The following is a 26,215-nucleotide window of genomic DNA, read 5'->3' on the forward strand; positions in this document are numbered from 1 at the left end:
TCCACTAAGAAAGTGAGGTCTAATAATGCGGGCCCTGCGAGGGCTACTGCCATGCAATACGGTCGCTGGCCGAAGCCTCCTAAACAAGTGATGCCTACCCAAGCCGTATTGGAATGTGACATCGCTAGCACATCCGCTCTCCTTGGACCTCTAATAGCTGCCCCATCAACGATAGGTCAGGAGGTTACCCTCCAGCATGCTATGTCAGATTCATCCGACATCCAAGCCCACACGGATTTTGCAAATGTAAGCATTTTTTCCTACCTATCATATAGAAATATCTATCAATTTCTTCCAACTTTTCTAGGCCTTTTCTACATGCACCATTTTCGAACACTGTGTAAAAGTATATCTCAGCGGGATATTGAAAGATTTTTTCTCCCCAAAGGAAATATAATGTTCTCCCTTTTGAATCAGGTCAAGTGCATGCATTCACCCTTTGCTAAATTAGATTAGTCAAGCCAAAAAAAAATGCACTATAATCCGCTCATAATAAGTAACAAAATCCATTGCATTATAAATTGCTTTATTGGCGAATGGTTCACCTTGCTACTAAAAATATTATAAAAAAAAACAAAAAAAAAACTTTATATCTGACTGAGTTATGTATCATGAGAGGAGATGGCTATCCTTTTCAAATAATGTTTTTGTTTTTTGTTTTTCCCAGAGCAGATAAGGAGTATTAATATGAAATTTTTTTTGCAGGGATTGTTTGAGCAATAACAAATTGCTGTCTCCTATGTCATGCGATGTTTTAGACTGCAAATACCTTTTACTAATATAAGATATGCTATGGGGCCGGAGAAGCACCGCAGGAAGCACTCTGGGTCCGAGAAGCACCGCAAGGATGCGCCACGGATCAGGAACGTACTGCAGAATGTACTGTGGGCCAGAGAAGCACCACAGGATGCGCTGTGGTCCCAAAAATTAATGCAAAAAAAAAATTGAACACTATGAAAATAATCGAACAAATTGTCACCTTATATGTCATATCTTAGATTATCTTGAGTTTGAACTTTCAGTTGAATTAACCAAATGTTATTAGGCAATAATCCAAATTTTAAAAGCAGTAGGGGATGATTTGAACACTTTGAAAATAAGCTATTTTTTCATTTATATGTTGGTGCATTGGTCCCCTACTCTTTGTCTTCCTCCTCATCAGTTGGAGAAGGTGAGGAGCTCTCCAACAACAACATTTCACCGTGGAGTGATATCGCTAATTTCGATGAAATACCTGATAATATTGATGAGTATTTAAGTGATTTTTTAAATGGAGATAATAGCCCAGTTGAGCTGGGGGACTTGAGCCAAAATACACTACAGCTTTTAAATGATTTCATAAACGAATTAACGGGTAACCCTTCTCCTCTTCCTCCTCAAGCTTCCGTTAGCCTAACGAGTCCACTTCAAACAACTGAAATGGAACATGCGCCAGATATTGTTGAACAACTTGGGGGAGGGGGTAATATACAAGAGGGGGAGGGGGGTACAACGTTTCCCGATTTTCAATTGACCAACAGGATTTTAAATGCAATAGTTGTTTAAACTGCGACGTTTGGTGATCCCTTTAATTCACTTATGGGGGGAAAATTTGTTTTTGACCCCGTAGAAATTGTGCATGACTATGTAGATAAAATTCGTGCACTTCTGGAGAACCAAATTCAATTGGGGGGGAGGGATTCAATTAAGGTGTCTATTGTTTTAAAAGTGTTCTATTTAAATGAGGGGAAAGTGAAGTTTATTATCATTATTTACAGTCCGAGATGCGTTTGGTTTTTTCGAATTTAGAAAATTTTGAGGGTGCTTTCATGGATTGGGTAGATCAAATTATAGCGCATCTTGAGAACTTTAATGAAAAAGGTAGCGGGTCTCTAGTTTTTTTTATTGAAAATTTAAGTGTTAATATTTGTAAATTTAAGAAAGGTTTTATTTTAAGAGGGGGGGGGCAGGGTCTGAAAGGTCAGTAGTCTTAAAATATAATCCCGATCTAGTAGGTTGTCGCGGTGTCCAGCGGATCCGTTTTGAAACAGGTCAAATGTGTTTCAGATACGCTTTCCTCATATCAGCATTTCAGCCTCTAGCAGATGACGCTTCCAAGACGAATTTAGACAATTGGGCTATACCTGGGAAGGACGGGTTCAATGTTCCCATTCTCTTTTTTTCTTGTTGTGAAGGGAAACACCCAGCGACGCTACAATCTGTTAATATTTTTGAAAGTACTAATGCCCATTTATAGATAGGCATTGCAGTGGTATAGTACGAAATAGACTTTATAGATGGGGTTCGTTTTAAAAAGAAGGGGGTGGTCTTCCCTGTAAGGGGCCCGTCAATTGATTTGGTCAGACACTGGGTTTGGTTGTTATACACACCACCTAGTGACCCTGCCAATTCAATTGGCCATTTTAATCCGATTACAGACATCAGTAGAGTTCTAGGGGAGGGTAAGAACCAGAGTGCACGTTTCTACTGTCCAACATGTCTCTCTAGATTTTGGACTGAACTAAAGTTATGAAACGATATGAAGCATTGGAGCCGACATGGATATCATACAGTGGACATAGTGTCAGGGGAGAGATTCAGTTTACTTTTTTCATATGTTCAGCCCATACGCCTCAAGTGCGACAAATATCTGTATGTTTGGAGCTTCAGCAGAAGAATGGGACTGACTTTCAAATTCAAAACCATGTCAATAAAAACGAGGCGCTTTCAGGTTTATCCGCCCACGTACAGAGAGATAGTTTTAACACCACGCGGTTGTTAGAAATAGTAGAAACATTGGATGAGGGGGACGAGTGCATGGTCAAGGCACTGACTAAACTAATTGGCAAGGCTAATGGTGATATTTCTCGATTGATACATACCTTTTATCCATTGGTGTTGTGTGCAGTGTATCGTCTCGATATAAAAAAAAAAACATGATGTGGGTTGTTAAATGTAATTTTTGTAGAGGGGTATAAGGGGACTAACGGCAAAAGCGAAGCCGGGGGGCGGGGGACAGTCAGAGATCATAATCACTTGTGGCAGGACCTCTCCTCGGGGGGTAGTAATTTTTGGGGGGTTGCGCATCAATCGTGTAATTTAAATGTTAGCCAGCAGTTTTTTATCCCTGTTTTCATACACAACTCTAATTATGACTTAAAATTTATTGTACCGGCACTGGCACGTATGCATAGGGAGGGAGGGGGAGTAGATTGTCCATGGGTAAATAGTTCATTTATCTATAACATTATCCCCAAATCGGCCGAGAGGTTGTTGCTTCTCGAACTGAAATGGCAGGCAGTGGATAATGGGCATACGTGCTGGAATAAAATCAGGTTTCTAGATTCCTTTAGTTTCTTTCCCAAGGTATTGAGTCAATTGATTCAAGTGCAAAAAAGCGACAATTTTGATTGCTTTCCCTTGCTTAAACAGCACTTTCCAGACGGTGAAATGTATGACCTGTTGACCTGCAAAGGTATATACGCATACGACTATTACTGTTCTGGCGCTTGCTTAAGTGAGGTGAAACTACCTCCCATTGAAGCTTCTTACAATTCACTGACCAACAGTGAATGCAGAGCCGAGCAGTATGAGTTTGCCAAGAAGGTGTGGTCTAAGGGGGATTGTACAAATGGATGGGATTATTGTAGACTGTTCTTTGTCAGTGATTTTCTAACTCGGTTGGATATAGTCTGTAGGAATACAGACCGAATCTATTCAGAGTTCGAGTTAGATAAAGTATAATATTTCCCTACACCCTATTTAGTAAGGGATTTAATTTTAAAAATTATCAGGGAGGAAATAGGCCTAATCACAGATGTAGATCAACACCTTTTTGTAGAGTGTTCAATGAGGGGAGGGTATGTTTTTCACGGGGACCGCGTCTTATCAACCAATTCGGGCGGACAAAATAGCACCGGTGTAAAGTCAAATGCAGTGTTCTTGGACAAGAACTAATTGTACCCCTCGGCAATGTCACACTACTCTTTGCCATGTGGGAACTATCAATGGCTTGAGAATCCTTATGAGTTCCCCGACATTACCACCGTCGAGGACAATGGGCCACAAGGATGGTTCTTTGAAGTTGACGGTCACATTTCGCTGGCACTTCACGACTCAGTCAAAGATTTTGTCTTTCTCTGTATCAATCGGCCCGTGAGCAGGGACTCTCTAAGCCCCTACAATCGTTCATTGGTTGAGGATATGGGGATGCACTGGACTCCCTCCAAACAGAAACTGATTGCTGATTTGGACCCTAAGGAGAATATCGTTGTTCACCAAGTGCTTTTGAACTGGATGGGGAGCAATGTCTTCATAATCACCAAACTATACAGGGTCTATATGTTAAATGAGTGAATCGCTATGAAATCTTTTCTCAACTTCAGTATTACATAGCAATCTAATGAACCCTAAAAGGGGGAGACGTAACTATACAAGATTATTCTAAAATCCACAGGTGGCACAATATGTGAAAGTGTACGTCCTAGATCTCACTGTGATGTTGTGACTGACCCTATAGAGTGTGCACGAATTATTGCCGACCCCAATTTTACATCGTTCACGAGCATAGAGACTGGCATGGTTCTTCTACACAGGCGAAAGCGAAATGTGGTACTGAACAAGAATATAGCAGGCGGTAGTTCAGTACTGGAAATTTCAAAAAAGCTCATGTTGTCGTTTTTTTACAATGTTTGCACGTTGTCATGGCCAAGGGAGGGGGAGGCTAAAGTTTACTATGGTGATAAAGATTATATGCTGTTAAAGGTAAATTGGAGTGAAGATTTATTTGGTGATTTAGAAAAGGTGGAACACATCAGCTCGCGGATGGAGTTCAGCAACTGGAATCCATCGCTCTACCCCAAGTTGGTGAAACGTCAAGCCCCTAACCAACTATTAATATTAAAATCAGAGGCGGGGAGGGATTTGATATCCGGGGGGGTGGTCTCGGTCCCGATAGTTTAGTGCGTTTAAATTCAGAATGGTGACGAAAAAAAGGCGTGTAAAGGGGTGCCTAAACATTTTGTGAAGAGCAATTTCAACATGAGCGTGTACAGAGACTGTGTAGAAAGTAGCCTAGTGCCGAGATCACAAGTGCTTTCAATTCGCTCTCTACAGTATAGAAATTATACTGTGAGAGTGGAAAAGAATGCAATTTCATGTATATCCGACAAGGTCTATTTGCTCGAGAATGGTTTGACTGTTTTATCTCATGGCCACTACCGTATTTCGGATCGAGGTGAATGCATAGGCTATCGCCATCAACTTGGTCTGGATAAATTAACCTAATCCGACCTAATCCCAACCAACCACTAACCACTAACCATCACCACCAACCTGTGCATAAATTAACTAACCCAATCTAACCACCTTAACTCAACCTCATCTAACCTGACAATCTAACCACCTTAACTCAACCTCATCTAACTCGATCTAACCACCACTAACCCAACTGACCCAACCACTAACCTGTAGCAGCCGCAGTGACCGGACAATTATTGTAGTGTTTTTTCTCCCGCTGCTCCCGGGGGGTGGGGGGGGGGTCCCTTCCCGAGGCCGCCCAGGGGGGTGGGGGTGGGGGTCCCGCCCGCGGCCGGCCTTCGGCCCGTGGTCCCGGGGGGGGGGATCCCACCTTCAAATTCACTGTAATGTTCAACTGTGCTAGTTCCGTGATTTTAAAGTTTTTTCTGTTTTTTTTTGTTGTATATAAAAGTGTTTTTTTTTTGTTTTTTTTTGTACAGAAAAGTGTTTAAAGAAAATAATTGCTTTAAAAGATGTTGTTGTTGTACAGAAAAGTGTTGATGATGGACAAAAAGTGTTTTTAAAGACAATAAGTGCTGATAATGGACAAAGGTGTTTTTTTATTGTGCATAGAGTGTTATCATTGCCGTGTTCATGTTGAACAAATAGAGTTTTCATGTTGACCATGAAATTTCGTCAACTGTTCTTGTTGAACAAGTGTTATTTTTATCGTTGCAGTTCATGTTGATGACAAATATTTGTTTTCATACAGTGCCGAAATAAATGCTGCCATGAAATATTGTTGTTTTTGTTGTTCTTGAATAGATAGATCTATGGGGAAAATACTACTTATTCATTGGACACGTATGATTTACAGTTAGTTTTAGACCAACTGTTGTCAACAGCAGTATGTTTCAATTTAAAACACCATTCAGATCGTTTCTGTGTGGGCCGTCAATGTCGGAGAAAACAAAACTTTTAGCTGAAATAATTCTAAATTGCTATAAAATGTTTTTGGAGAAGTCAACAAAAATCTACTATTGCTATAGTATTTGACAAGAGTCCTATGATAAAATTAAAACAAGTTCCACAGCCATACCATTACAATTCATACGGGGACTTGAGATTTAGAATAGTATTGACCCTAACTCATGGTTGATAATTGACGATTTGGCTGAATTCATTGAATAGTTCTCACAGGAAATGCTGAAATGGGTCACTGTCCGTTCCCATCATGCGCTCCCACATTTCCGTTACTCTGGTTCTACACAATCTGTTTCATCAGAGCAAATGTATGCGAACCCTTGCTTTGAATTGCACCGTCTATATTATCTATCGAGTTGTTCGTGATTCTAGCTCACTCATAACTCTCAATAAGGAGATATACCCCGGTGCCCCTAAATTTCTGTTGTCAGCGTACACTCAGGCGACTAACAAGCCCTACGGTTACATTTTGCTGGATCTTAATCAGAGCACAGCCGAGGATCTACGTGTAGTCACCGACATTTTCGAAAATGAAATTACAGTATATCTTCCAGTGAAGAGTAAAAAAGACTATTAGTTGTCATTATGACACTGAAGAAACTACACGAAAAATGACGTTTATTTTTCGTTTTAAGCACTTCAAAACCATTGCTTAGGAATGTCATAATGAAACATGAGGTTGACAGTTATTTCATTAATATAATACCTGAACTTTGTTTAAATTTAACTGAGGGCAATGTTCAACTGCCAGAAGGTGTTAGACAACAGACAAAGAAACATCGTTCCACTGTACGCGCCTTGGTTTTTAAAAACACGGGGAAAAATATTAAAAGAAAACGGCTCCTTCAAGCGGGCGGTAGCTTTTTCACACTTTTACTGCCAATAATTGCAGGACTTGTAAACAGTTTTCTCTAGAGAATGGCAAAACCCTATAAATTGACACCATTTGAACTTGTCTTCTCGCCCATCGAACATTTTGAAGACAATCTAAGCAAATTCATTAACGATGAGAATATTGCCGATGACAAAAAACTGATTTTACTTCAAGATGCATTGCGACGTGTGGACAAGCATAAACCTTATCGTGAGAGACTCACCGCCACCGCCGCCACCGCCACTGATCCCTCTAAACTGGATACATATCCTCAAGATTCAGCAGCAGCATCAAAAGAGAAGGAATTGAATTCAATTGTATTAAAAATTGGAAACCTATTGCCACTCACCAATCGAGGACAGAGTAAAAGAGTATTATCTTATCTCATGTTGGAAACTGGTGAACAAGTTCAAGTCGACAGCACAGGGAAACGAGTTATAATTCAGGAAAAAAGTTATAATCTAGTTGATTTAATTTGTGATATGGTAACGAATCGCAAAGGACTTTTATCCTTTGCCAATAATCCATACACCTTTCTAAGTGTATCAAACTTTCCCAGAAGTCTTATTGGCAATAAGCAAATTCTAAAGAAACTAAGAGAATATAGTCCTCCTCCAACACCAGCACCAACACCAACATCATTTAAAAAAGAAGAAGAAGATTCAGTATTTGAAAATACTATCAGCAGCGCCATTGATTTTCCAACACCTGTGGCTGATAGTCAAAAGCGAAGACGAATTGATTCACCCTCCAGTGTGCAAAAGGGGAGTGGACATTACACTACGTGCTTGCGTACAAAATGGATGAAGTTCTGAAAGGTGTCTATGAAAATATTGGTGAAGTGGGAAGTTTAAGTTCTCCCAAAACACTTTGTAAATCTGTCCTCGGCACCAACACATTGAAAAAAGCAACAGTGTACCTGGAAAATGAATCGAGTTACACACTGCATCGGAATCATAGGCTTTGTGGCAAACAATATCGACAAACTAAAGCCTTTTTCCCTCTGCATATAATGCAAACGGATCTTTTAACTTTAGACGCAATTCAGCAACGTCACAATGCACCCTACAAATATATTCTGGTGGCAATCAGTGTCTTTAGTTGCTATGCCTATGCAATTCCACTGCGATCAAAGAGAGGTGTTGAAGTTGCTCGGGCCATTGAAAGTATTCTAGAACAGGATTCATATAGAAAAATTCAATCGGAACGTGGCAGCGAATTTGTTAATCCCCATGTGCAAAAGGTTTTTTTGAAATATAATACAATACTTTATCATAGTCACAGCCCGATAAAGGCTGCATTGGCTGAACGATTAATAAGAACGATTCGTCTATTAATTTCAAGATATTGTACCCTGAAAAATATACCGGCTTTTATTCATGATTTAGATAAAATCATGCAGATATACAACCATCGACCCCATCGATCTCTGTCCAACTCAAGCCCTCGGGATGTTCACTACAATGAAAATACATTCGATGCTTTTCTAAAGCAATACTCCAATGATGAAAAAGAGAAAAAAAATGTGAAGAAGAAATTCAATGTTGGTGATACTGTTCGAATTAATAGAACCTCCAATATTTTTGAAAAGGGGAATTATTTATGGAGCACAGAACTTTTTAAAGTGTTCAAAATCATGGACACCGAGCCCACGACAGATCGACTGTGAGACACCAAAGATGATGAGATTCTCGGTGGTTTTTATGAATATGAACTGCAAAAAGTTAAAAACACTAGCGAAATGTATCAAATTGAAAAGATATTAAAGAGTCGTACACGCCACAGCAAGAGACAGTTGCTTGTTCGTTGGCTAGGATACAGCTCATATTTTGATTCTTGGGTCGGTGCTGAAGACATTGACAATGCCCAGTGATTTCTATGTGACTTTCATGTCTAATATTTCCGATCCTCTCTATGATGGACTGAATAGAACAAGTGATTATTGGGCGAAACTCTTTCCCACCATCAAACTCGATGACAATGGAAAGTAAGAATTGGCTCTTGTCGACTGTATTCTCAAAAATACCTCCGACATCCTGAGAAAAGATCGTAAATATCAAATAAAAATTAGACCCTATGATTGGCCGCCGCCACCAACAGGTGATCAAGATCAAATTCAAAAAATCAATTGGTTGGATTATCCATACATTGAATTACCCTACGAGGAACTCACCTGTATGAATGATTTATGTCGTTCCATTAATAAAAGAATTTCCGCTCTTAAAAAGGGAGCTTTTCATTTCAACTATTCGAAGGAGGAGGGCAAGATCTACATTATTTAACCCATTGCCAGTGAAAAGGTTATTCTCAATGATAATCTAAAGGACGTTCTTGGCTTTAAGCTCAATATAGTCAATGGCAAAAGTGCCGGAAACACTAATTTCCTTTTCAATTACTATCCACCTGCATTTTCCGAAGACACTTGCATATGACTTTACTACTCATAAGTTGAAACATCCCGATGTGGTATGTCAAACATTCCCATCCTTTTAACTCATGAGAAAAACAAAACCATCAGGAGCACTGTCATGACTACAATATAAAGAACTTCGAATATGTCCTTGTAAACACTTCATTGTCGGAACCCTGTCATTTAACATTAAAAACAAAATAAGGGGATCCAATAGCAATTTCAAAGGGTTTGGCTATGATTACATATCATTTTCGACACATCATTCAAAAGCAGGATGTCAAATAAAAAAGTGGTATTCACTTGTCCTGATATTGACTGCTATGTTAATACTCTTGGCCCGAGACAACAGGGAAATGGAATGGACTATTACAAAGGACGCTCGTCAATGTCTGGCTACGGTCTTGGCAGTTGGTTTGCTAAGCTGTTTCGCTCTTCACTACCACTGGCTAGAAAATATCTTGTACCGGCTGCGATAGATTTTGCATCCTCTACACTATACGATTGGGGCTCTGGCAAGAATTTTAAAAAAAGTGCTTCGGAAAATCTTAGGTCCAGTGCGCGAACCCTTGTCGAGAGATTGAAACAAAATGGTAAAGGCTTAAAAAGGTCAAGAAACAATGCATCACTCATCAGTCTTAACTCAGGTCGGAAACGAAAGACCTCATCCCTCTTGTCAAAGAAAAGAAGGAAAAGGCCGACACGTGCTGTAAACAGAAGAAGAAGTCCCAGGAAGAAAATTGTTAGATCGAAACTAGATTTCTTCTCCTAAAATGTCCTACCTACCGCATAAGGATTCTCAACCTTCAATCACCGCCTCATTGAATCTATTCAATGCTGAAAATGTTGATGTGAGTGTCAAGCATGGATAATAGGAACAATTTTATCCTCAACAACCCCTCTCCGATAATATTCACTGTAAAATTAATTCTAATGAAGACCACTTTATGGAAATGTCTTCAACATTTATAGATTTACAAATGAAAGTATGGAAAACCTATAATTTAATGTCAATTCGAGGCGATGGAAAATCCTATGAAAATTGTATACTAAATAATTTATTTCGTCAAATTAGTGTCTACATCATTGGCATGCTCGTGAGCACAAGTAACAATCTCTCAAATTATACAAGCTATATGCAATTCATGCTGATGACACTCAGGTCATACAAGGAATTGAGAGGCATCTCCAATGGTTATGAATATATTACTAATACCGATAGTACAGATGCACTTAAAAATGCTACAACTAGTGAATTACATCTAGTTGGAAAAATATATCATGAAATATTTAATATGCCCCAATGCTTCCGCCCAATGTTTAAGTGGATATAAAACTGACGCTTGCACCCTCCAATTTCATATTGAGAAAGGAACTTGCTTCCAATCCTGATGTAAGTCTCTCCCTCACCTCGGCAATATTTCATATACGCAAACAACAGGTCATGAGTTCTGTTGCTTTGGCCGTGGAAAAACTGAGAGCCAATGGAAATAATATTAAACTACTTGTTCCTCATACAATCACCAATCAGCGTCATATTGCAATGGGCTCACGAACCTTCACCGATTCATCCTTTATCAATGGTGAAATTCCGTCAAAACTTGCTTTGGCATTTGTAAATAGCGCCAGTGTAATAGGATCATGGTCTGAACGCCCACATAAATTCGAGATGTTTGGACTTTCATCTCTTGTGTGCAAAGTAAATGGCATCCCACTCTACAATCTATCTTTTGATAAATCCTATAGAACATTGTACGAGTTGACCATGCAAACCCTAGATCATGACTCTCAACTATTTGAAAATGGTATAACCAAAGATATGTTTGCTAAAACACACGGTATCATTGTACTGGATTTGTCTGGCACACAGGATATGAGTATAGTTAGTACGGGGACTGTGCGTTTAGAGTGTACATTTGCCGACCCATTGGCTGAGAGTATTGCACTAATCTCACTAAATCAATATGAAACCTATTGGGATATCACTCCCGAAGGCAGTGTTCTACTAGACTTAGCGCCATGAACACCAGTCAAATAATCAATGTATTTAATAAGGACCCCTACATGTCCCAGTACAAATCCTATTGTCTGCCCTCGGACTTTCTTGGAAAAATTTAAACTGTCAACAATACCTTGATTATTGTTAATAGCAGTCCGTCGACTGTGCTGACGGGTCATTGGCTGTACATCTTTCAAACAATGAAGACGATTGAATTTTTTGATCCTCTTGGTCTACCCTATACATTCTACACGCCTCACATCAGCAACTATATTGAGAGCAGTGGGAAAACTATTATTCAAAATCGGAAGAGGGTACAGGATCTGACGACTAAAAGCTGTGGCTTCCATGCACTACTATATTTTATGTTCAGATGTCGTGGCTATACTTACGAGCAGTTCCTCCACATTGATGTTGACAATCCTCGTCTGAACGACTTTCTAGTGGAAAATATCCTCTCAGACCTGTATAGTATTGATTTCAGTGCCCTAAGAGTAAAGTGCCTACAAAATGTTTGTGAATTTGTTTATTAATAAAATGCATATATATATGCAACAATGTCTTTAAATCTTCACTTTAGATTTCTTCATCTTCGGTGTATAGGCAACTGTCGTGAACCACTAATGCTGGTAAATCATTTGGATTCACTGTATATTGATCTTGATTGACTGCAAAGTCAGGGTCACATTTTCTAAAGTACAATGTAACTGCACTCTTCTCATATCTCTTTGTATAGTCAATGATACTATTTGCATTTATATTATGAAATTCACGAGTTTCAATCTGTCTATTTGAAGCAATATCACATACAATGTTTTCAACTGGTGAATCACATTCGGTAACCGCCAAATAAAAATCACTTGGTTTATAGTCATAGTAGGTAGTGTCATCACAGCTATGACGTAGAAACAAAATTGTCTTGTTACCCCAACAGTTGAATCGTAGACCAGTTTCCTCTTCCAAGAATAATTTAAATCCACGACGATACCAATCTCGTAGAAATACACTGAAATCACGTTTAGGATTCTTTCCAATCATAGCGGGGTAAGTATTGTCCCACTGATCATATTTATCATAGTGACAATTGGAGTACATGTGCCCTCTAGGCTGAGAGTCACACACCTCCTCAAGACATGAATTACATCCTTTAATTTTTACTGCATAGCCTCTATGTAATTTACAAGGATTACATAATTTACACTTTTCACTATAGTCATCTATAACTGTACAATTCTCACATTGAGTCCAACTGCCAAGAGTGTACATGCACAATGGACATATATAGAACATTTTTCAGTTTCCGATGTCAACTCACTCACAGCTAAAACGAAACTGATCATCCTCGCTCCATAAATTCAATGAGAGGGAAATAGGGGAGAGAGGAGTAGCTCTGTAACGTTACCTCTTTCGAATGACGGGGGGAGCCATCTACATTGAATTCATTGGCAATATTTTCAAAAGTATATCCACAATATGATTCTGCGTTGTTCCAATTAATATATCAATAAATTGACTATAAGCATTTGAATCACATTTTAAAAGTTTCATACAATAGTCCAATGGGGGAGAATCACTCCTCATTATATTGTCAAGTGTTTCCTGACAAGAGAGTATCCTGCGTTTAAGAGATAACTCGAGAAAATCATCATCGAAAATCAAATGTTTTTCCATAAACACAAGATTTGATCTAATTATCTCTTTCTAAAATTCTTTCATTTCTCAGTCCTTTCACTTCGACTGATCACTCTAGACTGACCTTGAATCGTTAGCCCAATAGCATAACCAAGTAGAAAAGATAATATTTTCGATTTCAAAACAATTTTAGTGGATAATTACAACAACAACATCAATAGTACAGAACATCTACAATTAGCGATAGTGTTTATTGTCTTCAATATGTTTCACCAATTCACTTAAATCACATTGAAGTCTATTCACATGTGCTATATCAATTTTAGCGGCAAAACATAATTGATCCTCCATTTTAAATTTGCTCAAGGATATCACATATCTTGCATATACTGCATCCCATTCCAGACAAAGACGTGATCCTTTCGTGATTTCCACTGCAAAGTTTGGTGCTCTTGTATTATTACCATAAACTCCACTATCAACTTCTAATAGGGTAAACATTCCACTCATCATCATCATCAACACAAAAATATATCCAAAGGAGTAAAGTCAAACTGTTCTTCTTCTTGTCACTCCTTTGAATTCTATTCACAGACTAATAGAACTTTAGCAAAAAACCCGTTCCTTAAATTCCCTCCACCGCGAATATGTAACCAACCCTCTGATTGGCTAAGAAGGGAGATGTACCCGACCCCCTGATTGGCTGAGAAGGAATCACGTGATCTAACTGTTTCCGGGAAACTCATAACATTCGCGTCGAGCATGTACATTCTCACTGACAAAAACCATAAAACATACATGAATTGCTGTTGACATCCATAAATGTGAGAAAGTTCCTGTTTTTTCATTCTCACTGATAAAAATCATAAAACAGACATGAATTGCTGTTGACATCCATAAATGTGAGAAAGTTCCTGTTTTTTCATTCTCACTGACAAAAACCATAAATCATCCATAACCATCCATGAAAAACATCAAATAAATTGACCAACACACATAACCATCCATGAAAACATCCATAAATGTGAGAATATTCCTGTTTTTCCAAGTGAGAAAATTCCTGTTTTTTTATTCTCAGTGACAAAACCATAAACCACGTGGTGCGCGTGGGATCAATAGGGGCCATTCTACTAATATCAATGCGACGAAACCAAGAATTAGACTAATCTCAAGAGTCTTTTCATATTTTCCCACGGGCACGGCGTTTTCATATAATTGTAATGACTGCTACAACCATATCCGCTTATAATAGGGGAGAAGGTAGGGGGGGGGGGATTAAGGGTATTCTAAAAGGATATGCGCGAAGCCCATGGGGAAAAGTTGAGCCTAAGTGGGTTTTTTTCAGGTGATTTTGTACTGGCCAAAAGACGCCCACACACGTCTTTAGATCGCCGATTGGTTTGATCAAAACTAGGTGATAGATAAGGCAGCTGTTTTTTTTTTTACCTTAGGGTGTATATTTAGTTTTAAGATCCATTAGCTTTTGAAGCCTTGATCGCAGCAATATATTTAACAAGGACTTCCAGTTCAATTACTTATTGTGAATTCCAAACTGTATTGAACCGTCTTAAAAAGACAAGCAGCAAAGAAAAGACGCGTCACTGCTACGGTGGCCGTGGTGACAAATAACAGACAAATAGTAATAAGTCAAGGATGGTCAAAAATAATTAATGTATAAGAGAACATTAGATAATTTTTCTTGGGACGGGGGGAGGGCGAACAAATTAACTATAAACAATGTACAGTTCCACGAAGACATATTAAGATTTGCATATAAATTAGTGTGCATGCTAACATCTCTTTAGAGAAGTCCTCGTACCCTTACCCTTACCACTCCTTACCTTACCTACCTTACCTAATACTCCTTACCACTATTTTCAGTTGACGATGTGGGTTTCTCCAGCCAATCAAGCCTCACCTTCGTGAGTATGGATATACGTACACAGTGCAGGTACACAATTAGTACACATAAAACATAATAAAAGTACAAACATAAATATTAGTTCAAGTTCAAGTTCCATTTATTTCCATAAATAACAATAACAAAAACAATATCCCAAAGGGCTCAATGGCCCGTTATTTGGGAAACGACACAGAAGTACATATATATATAATAAAAATAAAAACAAAACATTAAAAATATAAAAATTTAATTTTAAAAAATATTAATATTATTATATAAAAATATATAACAATTAGTATACAAAATTAAAACTTACTTCTTTTGTTTTTCTCTAATCATTTCCAATTCCTCCTCCTCTTTTTGTCGATTAATCGCTTCTTCTCGTTCTTTCCGCAAGATATCACGACGTTGCTGGCGACTTTTATTGCGTTTCTCAGCCCATTCGATCTCACGCTGGTCAGCGTGTTCAGCTTTAATCTTCCAGCTGTTCATCACTTCCAATTTCCCTAAAAAACAAAAATAAGTAGAATTTAACAAGATTCTGACAGGAGTTAAATCCGCTTTCTCAAATGACAAAAAAAATATCTCCTGTTGAGAAGGAAAGTGCAGGCTTTTGAGGGGGAGGAAAATGGGGATGAGAGGAAAGTTCGATTCCTTTCTGTTTTAAATCAAAGTAAAAACAAAATTTCTCGGATCAAGCAAATTATGGACTTTAACTTCTTGGATATTCAAATGTTCCTGACAAAATTTAAGGGAAACCTTTACTTTTCTTTTTTAAGTTTACATTTTAACTTAACTTTAACTTGACTTTAAACTTAGCTTTAAGTTTACTTTCCCTATAAAAACTTCACAAATGTCACTTTCAAGCAGACATTCCAAGGAAAACTCGCCACTTGGTCATGGTAGCGTCTTACAACCTATCCCATGAAACAAAGTAATTTTTCCAAGTTTTTCAAATAGTTTTCGAAAAGTCCAATTTTGATTGACTATTTAGCTGTCAAACTCGCAGATAATTTTATAAACAATTTACGATCTAGAAAGAACATCATTTTTTTCAGATTTGGCAATAAATTAAATCAATTATTTGAGACAAAGCGTGAAATTAAAATTGAAAGATATCCGAAAGATAATTCAAAGAAAACTCCAGAACCAAAACAGAAATTTTTTACTTTTTCATAATCAATGTCAAATCCTGTAAAAAAAAATATTCAAATATAGATTTTTTTTTCGCAATAGCTGTATGAGGCAATGATATTGTCAACAATATATAAAGAATAACACGTTTGAAAATGATGAATTTAAAATGGGTGAGCTTAGCACCATAATCCTTCGCTATTTGTATCAGATTAACTTTTTTCCAAACTTCTTTTCTGAGAAATTTTAAAATTTATGAAGTGTAACAAAGCAAACAAATTGAAAATGATAGCGATGATGATTGGGTTTTGAATTTGACATGATTAAGGTCATCAATATTCACCATACTTTTGAAAATCAAAAATTTGGACGGGATAAATCGTTGAAAGAAAAAGAAGTTTTTGTCCCACCACCTGAACAATTAAAAGAAACAAAAGGTTTGGTGATACGTCTTTTATAATGGTAAAAGACAAGCCAAGGCAAAAGAAGAAGTTTTTGTCCCACCACCTGAACAATTAAAAGAAACAAAGGTGGTCTTCAATGCCTTCCAAACCTTTAAAAATCAAAAACTCGGAATACATAAATTTTTGGAAGAAAAAGAAGTTTTTGTCCCACCACCTGAACAATTGAAAGAAACTGAGGTTCGACGGTGTGTCTTTCATAATGACAAAAAACAAGCCGAGGCAAAAGTTAAAGGCCCAATAAAAAATATGTAATTTTACAAAGGCAGCACTTCTAATTTAGGGTTTAGTTGACGTCATGACATCAAGAAAAGGCTCAAATTGTCTGCGTTTAGAAGACGAGCGAGAGTGAAAATCTATATATGAATTGAAATTGTGAATGAATGTGTTTTATGAATTAAAAGCCATTTTTTATGTTTTTTTTCACCTTTTTCGATTTTTTTTCATCTTTAAAATACAGCCAGGGAAAAAATTAAAAAACTATGCAAATGTTTCGGTCAAGACATACGCTTGACCGTCCTCACTGAAAAATAATACTGATAAAAATATAAAAAACCAAACTTCAAAACAAAAATAAAAGTAAAATAAGATGACCCTTTCAGAGTATTATCGGTGTTATTTAGAGTGTAATAACACTCTAAATGTATTTATATGCGCTAAAGTATTAATGTTAATTACCTTAATATTTTACCTTAATGTTCATTAATGATTTTCTTTTTCTCTGGTTTTAGTTCTGAAAATGCCATTCCTGTTATTTGAGTCGAATTTTAATTCATATCAATAGTTTTTTTTCTTCTAAATTTTGGAAATGTATTTGCAGGTCTTTGAAAATCTCATAAATTGGGGTTGAGCAAAGCTGTGAAGCTGAAAACAGTTTTCTCGTACTTCATTTCAGTAGAAGATCTGTTTTGCGAGGTTTCACTTCCGTAACACAAATGTTTTTTAAGGTCATCAAAGGTCACTGCCCTCTAGAGGGAGAAGGAGTGGAGGTTGGTACTTCAAAATATCTTCGCAAGACATACTTTAGTCTGTAGACCCATCCCTGGAAGTTCCAATCTCCTAACCTTACCCCTTCCGGTGTAAAAGTTTTCCTATGCCCTTTCTTCAAATTTTGGGTCAGTCACAATTTTCAGTCACACTTCAAATACATTGAATAAAATAGCTATCTAAAAATTTTGATTAGATGTGTTTGGGAAAAGGGTGGGCGTGAGAGGGGGGTTAGTTGCCCTCAAATCACTTTCGACTAATAAAAAGGGCAGTACCTTTGAATTTCAAATTGAATGAGCCCTTTTTCAAGCTTCTATGAAAAAGATTTCAATAAAAACTTATTTGCCCCCAGGGCACAACTTATAATCCTTGCCCTGAAGACTGTGGGAGGAGTGTTCTAATCGAAGGTATAATTTCCTAAACTTTAAACTGCTTGGAACAAAATGGCCATCTCAAAATTTTGATTGGATGTGTTTGGGGAAATGGTGGGCGTGGACTTTTGACTATCATTTTGACTATCAAAACGTGCACAAGCCATTTCAATTTCCAATCGAATGAGACCTTTTTTCAAGTTTCTACGACAAGACGTTCTATAAAAACCTTATAAGTTATGTAAGTTATGCCCCCAGGGCATAACTTACAACCCTGGCCCGGAGGGCGGTGGGCGGGGGGAGAGGTCCTCATCCTCAAAGACCTATTTTTCAGAACTTTAAACTACGTTGAACAAAATGGATATCTTCAAATTTTGATTGGATGTGTTTGGGGAAAAGGTGAGCGTGTTTGGGGGGTCAGTTGCCCTCCAATCACTTTTGACTATTAAAAAGGGCACTAGCCCTTTGAATTTCTAATCAAATGAGCCTTTTTTGAAGTTTCTACGACAATGCTTTTTATAAAAACCTTATATGCCCCCAGGGCATAACTTACAACCCTTGCCCTGGGGGCTGTGGGGGTGTGTCCTACTCAAAAACATAATTTCTATCTGGAAATAAACTACGCTGATCAAAATGGCTATCTCAAAATTTTGATTGGATGTGTTTCGGGAAATGGTGGGCGTGGAAGGGGTGTCAGTTGCCTTCCAGTCACTTTCGACCATGAAAAAGGGCAAAAGCCACTCCGATTTCCAATTGAATGAGCCCTTTTCGAAGCTTCTATTATAAGTTTTTTGACACGAGGGGCCCTGCTCTAAAGGAAAAAAAATAATAAATAATACATTGTGCAGACATCGTTCTTATATGCCCCCTGGGCATAACTTAAAACCCTTGCCCTGAGGGTTGTGGGGGAGTGACCTCCTCAAAACATATTTTCTGTCTGGATACAACTACGCTGAACAAAATGGCTATCTCAAATTTTTTTTGGTTGTGTTTGGGGAAATGGTGGGTGTGGATGGGGTGTTTGTTGCCTTCCAATCACTTTTGACTATTAAAAAAGGCACAAGCCACTCCAATTTCCAATTGAATGAGCCCTTTTCGAAGTTTCTACGACAACTTCTTCGATACGAAGTGCCCTGGTCTAAAGGAAAAAATAATAAATGATACAATGTTCCAACATCGTTCTTATATGCCCCCAGGGCATATTTTCTATCTGGAAATCAACTACGCTGAACAAAATGGCTATCTCAAAATTTTGATTGGATGTGTTTGGGGAAATAGTGGACGGGGAAGGGATGTTAGTTGCCTTACAATCACTTTCGACTATTAAAAAGGGTATAAGCCAATTCAATTTCCAGTCGAATGAGCCCTTTTCGAAGTTTCTACGACAACTCCTTCGATACGAAGTGCCCTGGTATGGAAAAAAAATAATGCAATGTGCTAACATCGTTCTTTACTTAGGCAGCGCGATTGCGCTGCCTATGATTGTGAACGAATTAGACGATTCGTTCATTGTTTACTTATAGCACATGTTATTGACTTTCCATATTACTTTCCAAAAAGACAAAGGACATTCAGGTGAGCCTTTCAAAGAATGTAGAAGGGAGTGTTAAACTAAATCAAAACACGTTATGTGTACACAGATGGTCAAAAGTGCTTAACTCAGGAATGACTGAGCATATTAATTTGGAACTTTCAGAAAATAACAAGGGGGATGACCAATTGAGCAAAAATGTAGTAATTGCATGCTAATGCTACAGCCACCCCCAGTACCACTGCTTCTACAACTACTAATACTACCACACTACTAGATTTAAATATTTAGGGAAAATTTGAACTAAATCAAAAGACACTATGTGCCTGCACATGGTCAAAAGAGCATATCTCAAGAATGGATGTGGGTATTTGGATAACACTTTCAGAGAATACTTAAATGGGAAGATCAATTGACCTAAAAGCCATATGTGAACGCTACTACTAATGTTACTACAACCACCACTTCTACATTTACTACCACTACTGTTTCAACTACTACTTCTATAACAACCACTTGTAAGGCTAAGAGCATTAAGATAAAATTTAAAGAACTATTGCATACACAGGTTATCAAAAGAACATATTAGCAATGTCATAGCAACGGCTAATAATATTAAATTAAAACTTCCAGGACATGATGAGAGGGAACCTGAACAAAAGGAAATTCGTAAATACTACTGCCATTAGTAGTAGTTCTATCATTGTTAATACTACTAATCTTAATGCTAATACTACTACTCTGACTACAATTACAAATATACCTATAGGTATGAAGGTGAAACTTTCAGGGAGTGTTGAAGGGAGAAGGTGAACTGAGTCACAACACGCCGTCTGTATGCAGGATGACAAAATGGCGTATCAACAATATCTTGAGAACAGTTTGGTGTATGAAGTTGAAACTTACAGGGCTGGTTGCAACAGATGTTGAACTAACCAAAAGACATTATTTTCATCTTATTCGAAGTGTGTCTACTCATTCTAGTACTACTGCTACTACTAATACAACTATTATTACTATTTCTGCTACTACTACTGCCAATAAAGCTAAGACGATTACTATTAATTTTACTGCAACTACTACTACTGCTACTATTACTGCTGCTGTTACCACTGCTACTATAGCTAAGGGTATTACGTTGAAACATTTTCGGATCATTGAAACTGTATTGAAATAGATCGGAGCACGCCATGCCCACACAGGTTTTCAAGAGAACGTATAAGCAATGCTTTAAGAACAGTCAATGGTGTAAAATTGAAACTTTCAGGGTGTTTTGAAGTGGATGTTGAAGAAACCAAAGACAATATGTGTATACTGCAACTAATACTACTACTGCTACTACAGCTGTTGCTACCACTGAAGTCGAGGGTGTTAAGGTGAAAGTTTGAAGGAATATTTAGGTGGATGTTGAACTAAATCAAAAGAAACTCTGAGCATGTTGATTTTCAAAAAGGTGTATCAAGAACGCCTTGCTCTATTAAGTTACACCTTTAAAGGTAAATTGTCGCGGATTCTGAAGTAGCCAGAAGGCACTATTAATACTACCAATACAGTTACATTAACTAATAACTCTAAAGGTAATAAGGCGATACTTTTAAAAAACCTTTAGAGGGAGTTTTAATTAAACAAAAAACTATATATATCCAGGTATTCAAAAGGGAATATAACCAATATCATAGGCAGCGCCACTCTATAATAGCTAGCGATATTATTGAATCTTTTAAAGGAGCTAATTCAACTTGAAATTAAAGGTTTTACTGCCTTTTTTAAGAATCAAAAGTGATTGGAGGGCAAGTAGTTCCATGTATCTAAGTCCAGCAGCTATGTTTCTACGAATATTGGGTATAACAAATAAATCATTAGATTGTTGACTAAAAATACTAGAAATCACAATAATTAAAATAGGCTACTCTTTATCATTGTAATTAATAATTTTTTGTTTCTTTATCATGTCCTATGTAGGCGTACCTATAGGAAGGGGTAAAATTACCCCCCTAGATGTGGCAAAATACCTTTAGGTTGATCTTTTTTTTTTCTCATGCAAAATGACTCCTGAAATTTTAAAAAATACCCTTCCGCATTTTTATGCAGAGAATAGAACAAAATCCTTGCTTCCTCCCTGTATTTTTCCGAATTGGTACCCTTGGCATATACCCTGATCACTGAAAATTGGTTATCGGTGATCTAATCGAAATATTTGCTTTTTTTTTCCCTGTCAATTCAAAACCCCAGTTTTTTTCAAAAAAACATTGGAACTATTTTCTTTTTGCTCCAGCTGAGCTAGTATAAATAATGGAACACCAGCAAAAATTTGGAAAATGACCTTTTTATATTTTCAAGGAAAAAATTTGTCCCACCCTTCACAAATTTCGATAAGCATCGGTCTTAAGAAAAAAAGAGGTACTTGGTAATTAGACGTAACGGTTCCATTGCAACTAAACCACCATGTAACTGAACCCCAAGCAACTGAACCACTGTAATTGAACCACCGTGCAACCGAAACACCTTGCAGCTAAACCATCGTGCCACTGAACCACCGTGCAACTGAACCCCCGTGCTACTGAACCCCTGTGTAACTGATCCATCGTGTAACTGAACCCTCTTTCAACTGAATCCTATTTAACTGAGCCTTCGTGCAAGTCAATTCCCGTTTAATTGTACTCCCGTGCAACTGAACCACCCTGCAAATGTACCACCGTGCAACTGAACCACCAAGCAACTTAACCACCGTGCAACTGAACCACCGTGTAACTGAACCACCGTGCAACTGGACCACCCTGCAACTGAACCACTAAGTAACCGAACCACCGTGTAACTGAACCACTGTGTAACTGAACCCTCGTATAACTGAAATCTCGTGCAAGCTTTTGAAAGTCACGACATAAATGACTGTCAAGATGATTAATAAAAAGCTATGTTTTGTTGTCACAAAAACAAAGAAAATATAATAGAAAAAAAGTAGACAGACTTATATATCAACAAAATGAAGTGACATCATTTCTATTTGGCTGTTTCAGTTCTCATTTTGGCATTTGACCTGTGAACATCTATATGATGTTAAGCCGGATTAACTTTAGAATACATTACCGTGGAACACAGTGACTGTCAGTGATTAAAAAAGTTTCGCAACAAGTGAAATAAAAGATTGTTATTTATTGACTATATTACTATTGAATATTTTTGATCACTCACATAAGCCGGATTAAATTTAGAATCAATTAAAGTGGACAGTTCAGGTGTAAGCATAAAAATTGCGATCATGCATTCATTGTGTTAACATTTGTGTAGGGGCTAGTGCTGGCCAAATTGCATTGTAGAATAGATGATGTCATGCAGATAATTTCGTAGCTGGTTGATGTAGGAGTAAATGTGTGGATTTTTGTACGATCGTAGCTGATCATGGAGGATTGGTGTTTGCCGTGCCTCTTAACGGCTGATGTACAGCACGCTAGAATCGCGTGGGTATAGAAAAGGTTCCGATTGAGGTAGGCGCCAGATTTTTTTGATTTTTTTTTTTATTAGCCGAGAATGGGGAATAAGAAGAAGAATAAAGGAAATAATGACAATAAGAAGTTGAAACAGGATGATCAAAATGTATCCCAAGAAGCTGATGAAATTTACAAATCTACTCCAGTAAAGACAGGCCAGAAAAGGCCTTGTGATGAAGTCTCAGGAATGGACTCAACTTTTGATGTTAGTCTTGTGCGAGAATGCGAAAGGACAAATGCTGGTAGCATTTCCATGATTTTAGAAATGTTACAAACATTACAAAAAGATGTTTCTGATATTAAGTGCTCACTGAAAACCGTAGAATCTGATATGGAGATTATAAAAAAAATCAGTCGATCACCTTGGTTCGCGGTGTGCAGTTATTGAAGCTAATGCAAGCAAAACTAATGATGAAGTGGGTAAACTTACAGATAAGACACATGCGCAAGAGGTCATAATAAATGAACTTTGTACTCAAGTTGCCCTGTTAAAGAACCAGTCGATGTTGGTTCACAATATGGATAAGAAGAATAATGTTCTGTTTTGGAATGTTAAGCCTGGACCGAGTGCAGATACTGAAAGCACTGTCAAACGTGTTCTAGTTGATGGGCTCGGGATTCCTCCTTAGGATATTCCATCTTTTTCTGTTGTTAATGTTACGGTTAAGTTCGTAAAGATTAAAACGGCGGAATATCAAGGTCGATTTGCTATTATGAGTAATGCGAAGAAACTGAAAGGAAAAGACTTAGGTTTTGGCAAACCCGTTTTTGTGAGTGATGACGTAAGCAAGGAAGTTAGATTGATTAGGAGGGATCTACTTCAGAAAAGGAAGATTGTGCAAGGAAGGGGGATCCAATGTTGGGTGCCTCCGGAGGTTCCTCCGGTATTGTGTATTCGTGAAAACGGGGAAGTTAAAAATTTGGGATGGTATGAATATATGAAATCTGCATGTTGATGTTGTTTTGTTTTTTCTCTCTTTATATCTTTTTTTTTGTAGATTGATTTATTTTTTATGGTTATTTTTTTGGGAATATTTATTTATTGTTCAATTAGATAGTTGTTGTTAATTTATGTTATATATTTTTTTTTTCGTTCGTATTATTCATTTTTTTATATTTGGCTTTTATACCTTGTAGATATGAGCAGAAATTGTTTTTGATTTTTTCTTTTTGTAGGATTTTAGATTTCATTAGTTTTTGTTTTATTTTATTTAATTTGGTTTTTTGCTTGTTTCTGTTTTTTGTGTTTTTGGTGCCTGGTTACGGTCCCAATGTTTTCTCAGATCTTGAGGGTCTAATGAAAATTTGGGGTAAGTTAAATGGTTTTGTTTCTCTTGCTTCATTCTCTTGCCCGTCTTTGGTATTTGATAATGGTTGAGATAAATTTGAATAGATTGGGGGAACTTGAGAGTCGTCGTGATGATTTTTCACAGATGTGTGAGGGTATGATGAATGAAGGCTAGGTTGAGGGTGGAATGAATATTGAGTGTGCTGATTCAAAATATATGTGCCTGAATGACTTGAATGATTGAAAAGTTATGAAGGAGCTGAAAATGTATTGTATGAATTGTCGCGGTTTAAATAGTTCGTTTAATTATATTAATGAAGTTTCATCTAGGCTGGAGCCTGATGTAATGTCTTTGACAGAAACTTGGCTGAACGACCATAACTCTTCATTATTTGATATACCAGGCTATAGGTTGTTTCTTCGGAATCGAGTGGAAAGACAGCATGGTGGTCTTGCAACTTCTGTGAAAAATGGATATAATGTTAAGCCAAGGCCTGATATTGCTGTATATCGAGAAATGATTTTTGAATCAATGGTGTTAGAGGTTTCATTGTCTGGGCGTAAGTTATTTCTTGTTGTTGTTTATAGGCCCCCTTCGGGAAACGTGGATGAGTTTTTGGACCTGATTGATAATATGTTGGGTAAAACACTGGATTCGCGAGTGCCTTGCTTTATAACTGGTGATTTCAATATTGGTTTGAATAATGAGCAACATTTGAACTCGAAGGCAAGAAGTTTTTTTAATATTATGTATAGTTATGGCCTTTCGCCTTCTGTTAATATTCCAACTAGAATATCTGGAGCTTCTGCATCTGTGATTGATAATCTGTTTTTGAATGTTAGCTGCGACTTGTTGCGAGTGTTAGTGAACAACGTTTCCGATCACTGTGCAATTGTTATCCGTGCAGCTATTAGTTGTTGTCGTCAAGGAGGTGGTATGACTGGAGTTAAACGGCCTATAATTGATAAGAAAGCTATATATAAATATAGGACTAAACTTACGAATGAGTCATTTGAGTGCCTTGATGGTACTGATCGTGTTAATGATAAATTTGGTAAATGGTATGATAAACTGATTCAGATGTTATATGAAAGTCTAGAGTTCAAACAAAAGCGTAAACGTTATGATGTTGCAAAGAAACCATGGATATCGAAAGCGCTACTTAAATCGATGGATAAAAGACAAGAGCTCTATGAAAGGTCTACTAAAACTGGATCTCAATCAGATAAAGATATTTACAAAAGTTATAATAGAAATCTTAACACCCTTCTAAGACAGGCTAAAAATCTCTACTTTGTAAATAAATTTAAAGAAGCAGAAGGCAATCCTAAGAAAACGTGGAGAATCATCAAGTTGGTAGTGAACCCTCGTGCTGCCCTGACTATCCCTGATATTTCTGATGCTCACTCGGATAATCAAGTTGCTAATATAATGTGTGCACATTTTACTGATATTGGTAGGAGTGTATCTGATAGTGTTGCACAGTCACCCAGTGATGGCTCTTATAATGATTTTATCGATGAGGCAGCTGAAGTCTTTATATTTTTAAGACCAGTGACTCTTGCAGAACATGAGACGACAGTGAAGTCAATGAAGAATTCAGCAACTAGGTCGAATTTTTTCAGTTTTAGAATTCTTCGTTCAGTTTTCTCTATTATTTCAGGTCATTTGTTGTATTTGATTAATTCATGTTTTAAGAGTGGAGTTTACCCGGATTGTTTGAAAAGTGCTCATGTGGTACCCCTGTTTAAGAGTGGTGATAAGAATGAAATGAATAATTACAGACCAATATCAATGCTCCCAATAATATCGCGTTTGTTTGAAAAACTGATTTATGTAAGAATGGTGGATTTTTAAATAAAAATTCTTATTTTCACCCTACTCAGTTCAGATTTCGTCATGGGATGTCAACAGAGCAAGCTTTGATTTTTTTAA

At 37.4% G+C, this 26,215-nt stretch overlaps 1 protein-coding gene across 1 annotated transcript in view; it reads right to left on the reverse strand.

Annotated features, from left to right (window-relative positions):
* LOC148947443 (uncharacterized) overlaps positions 1 to 26,215 on the reverse strand; it is a 124,696-nt gene that overhangs the window by 80,341 nt on the left and 18,140 nt on the right. The window contains exon 3 of the mRNA XM_089095853.1: positions 15,336 to 15,525. Coding sequence (XP_088951979.1) covers positions 15,336 to 15,525 — 190 coding nt within the window. The remainder of the gene's footprint in view (positions 1 to 15,335; positions 15,526 to 26,215) is intronic.

The sequence above is a fragment of the Artemia sp. Qi Xiang Cuo genome, chromosome 10, assembly GCF_049724085.1.
Source record: "Artemia sp. Qi Xiang Cuo chromosome 10, ASM4972408v1, whole genome shotgun sequence".
Taxonomy (NCBI): Eukaryota; Metazoa; Arthropoda; class Branchiopoda; order Anostraca; family Artemiidae; genus Artemia; species Artemia sp. Qi Xiang Cuo.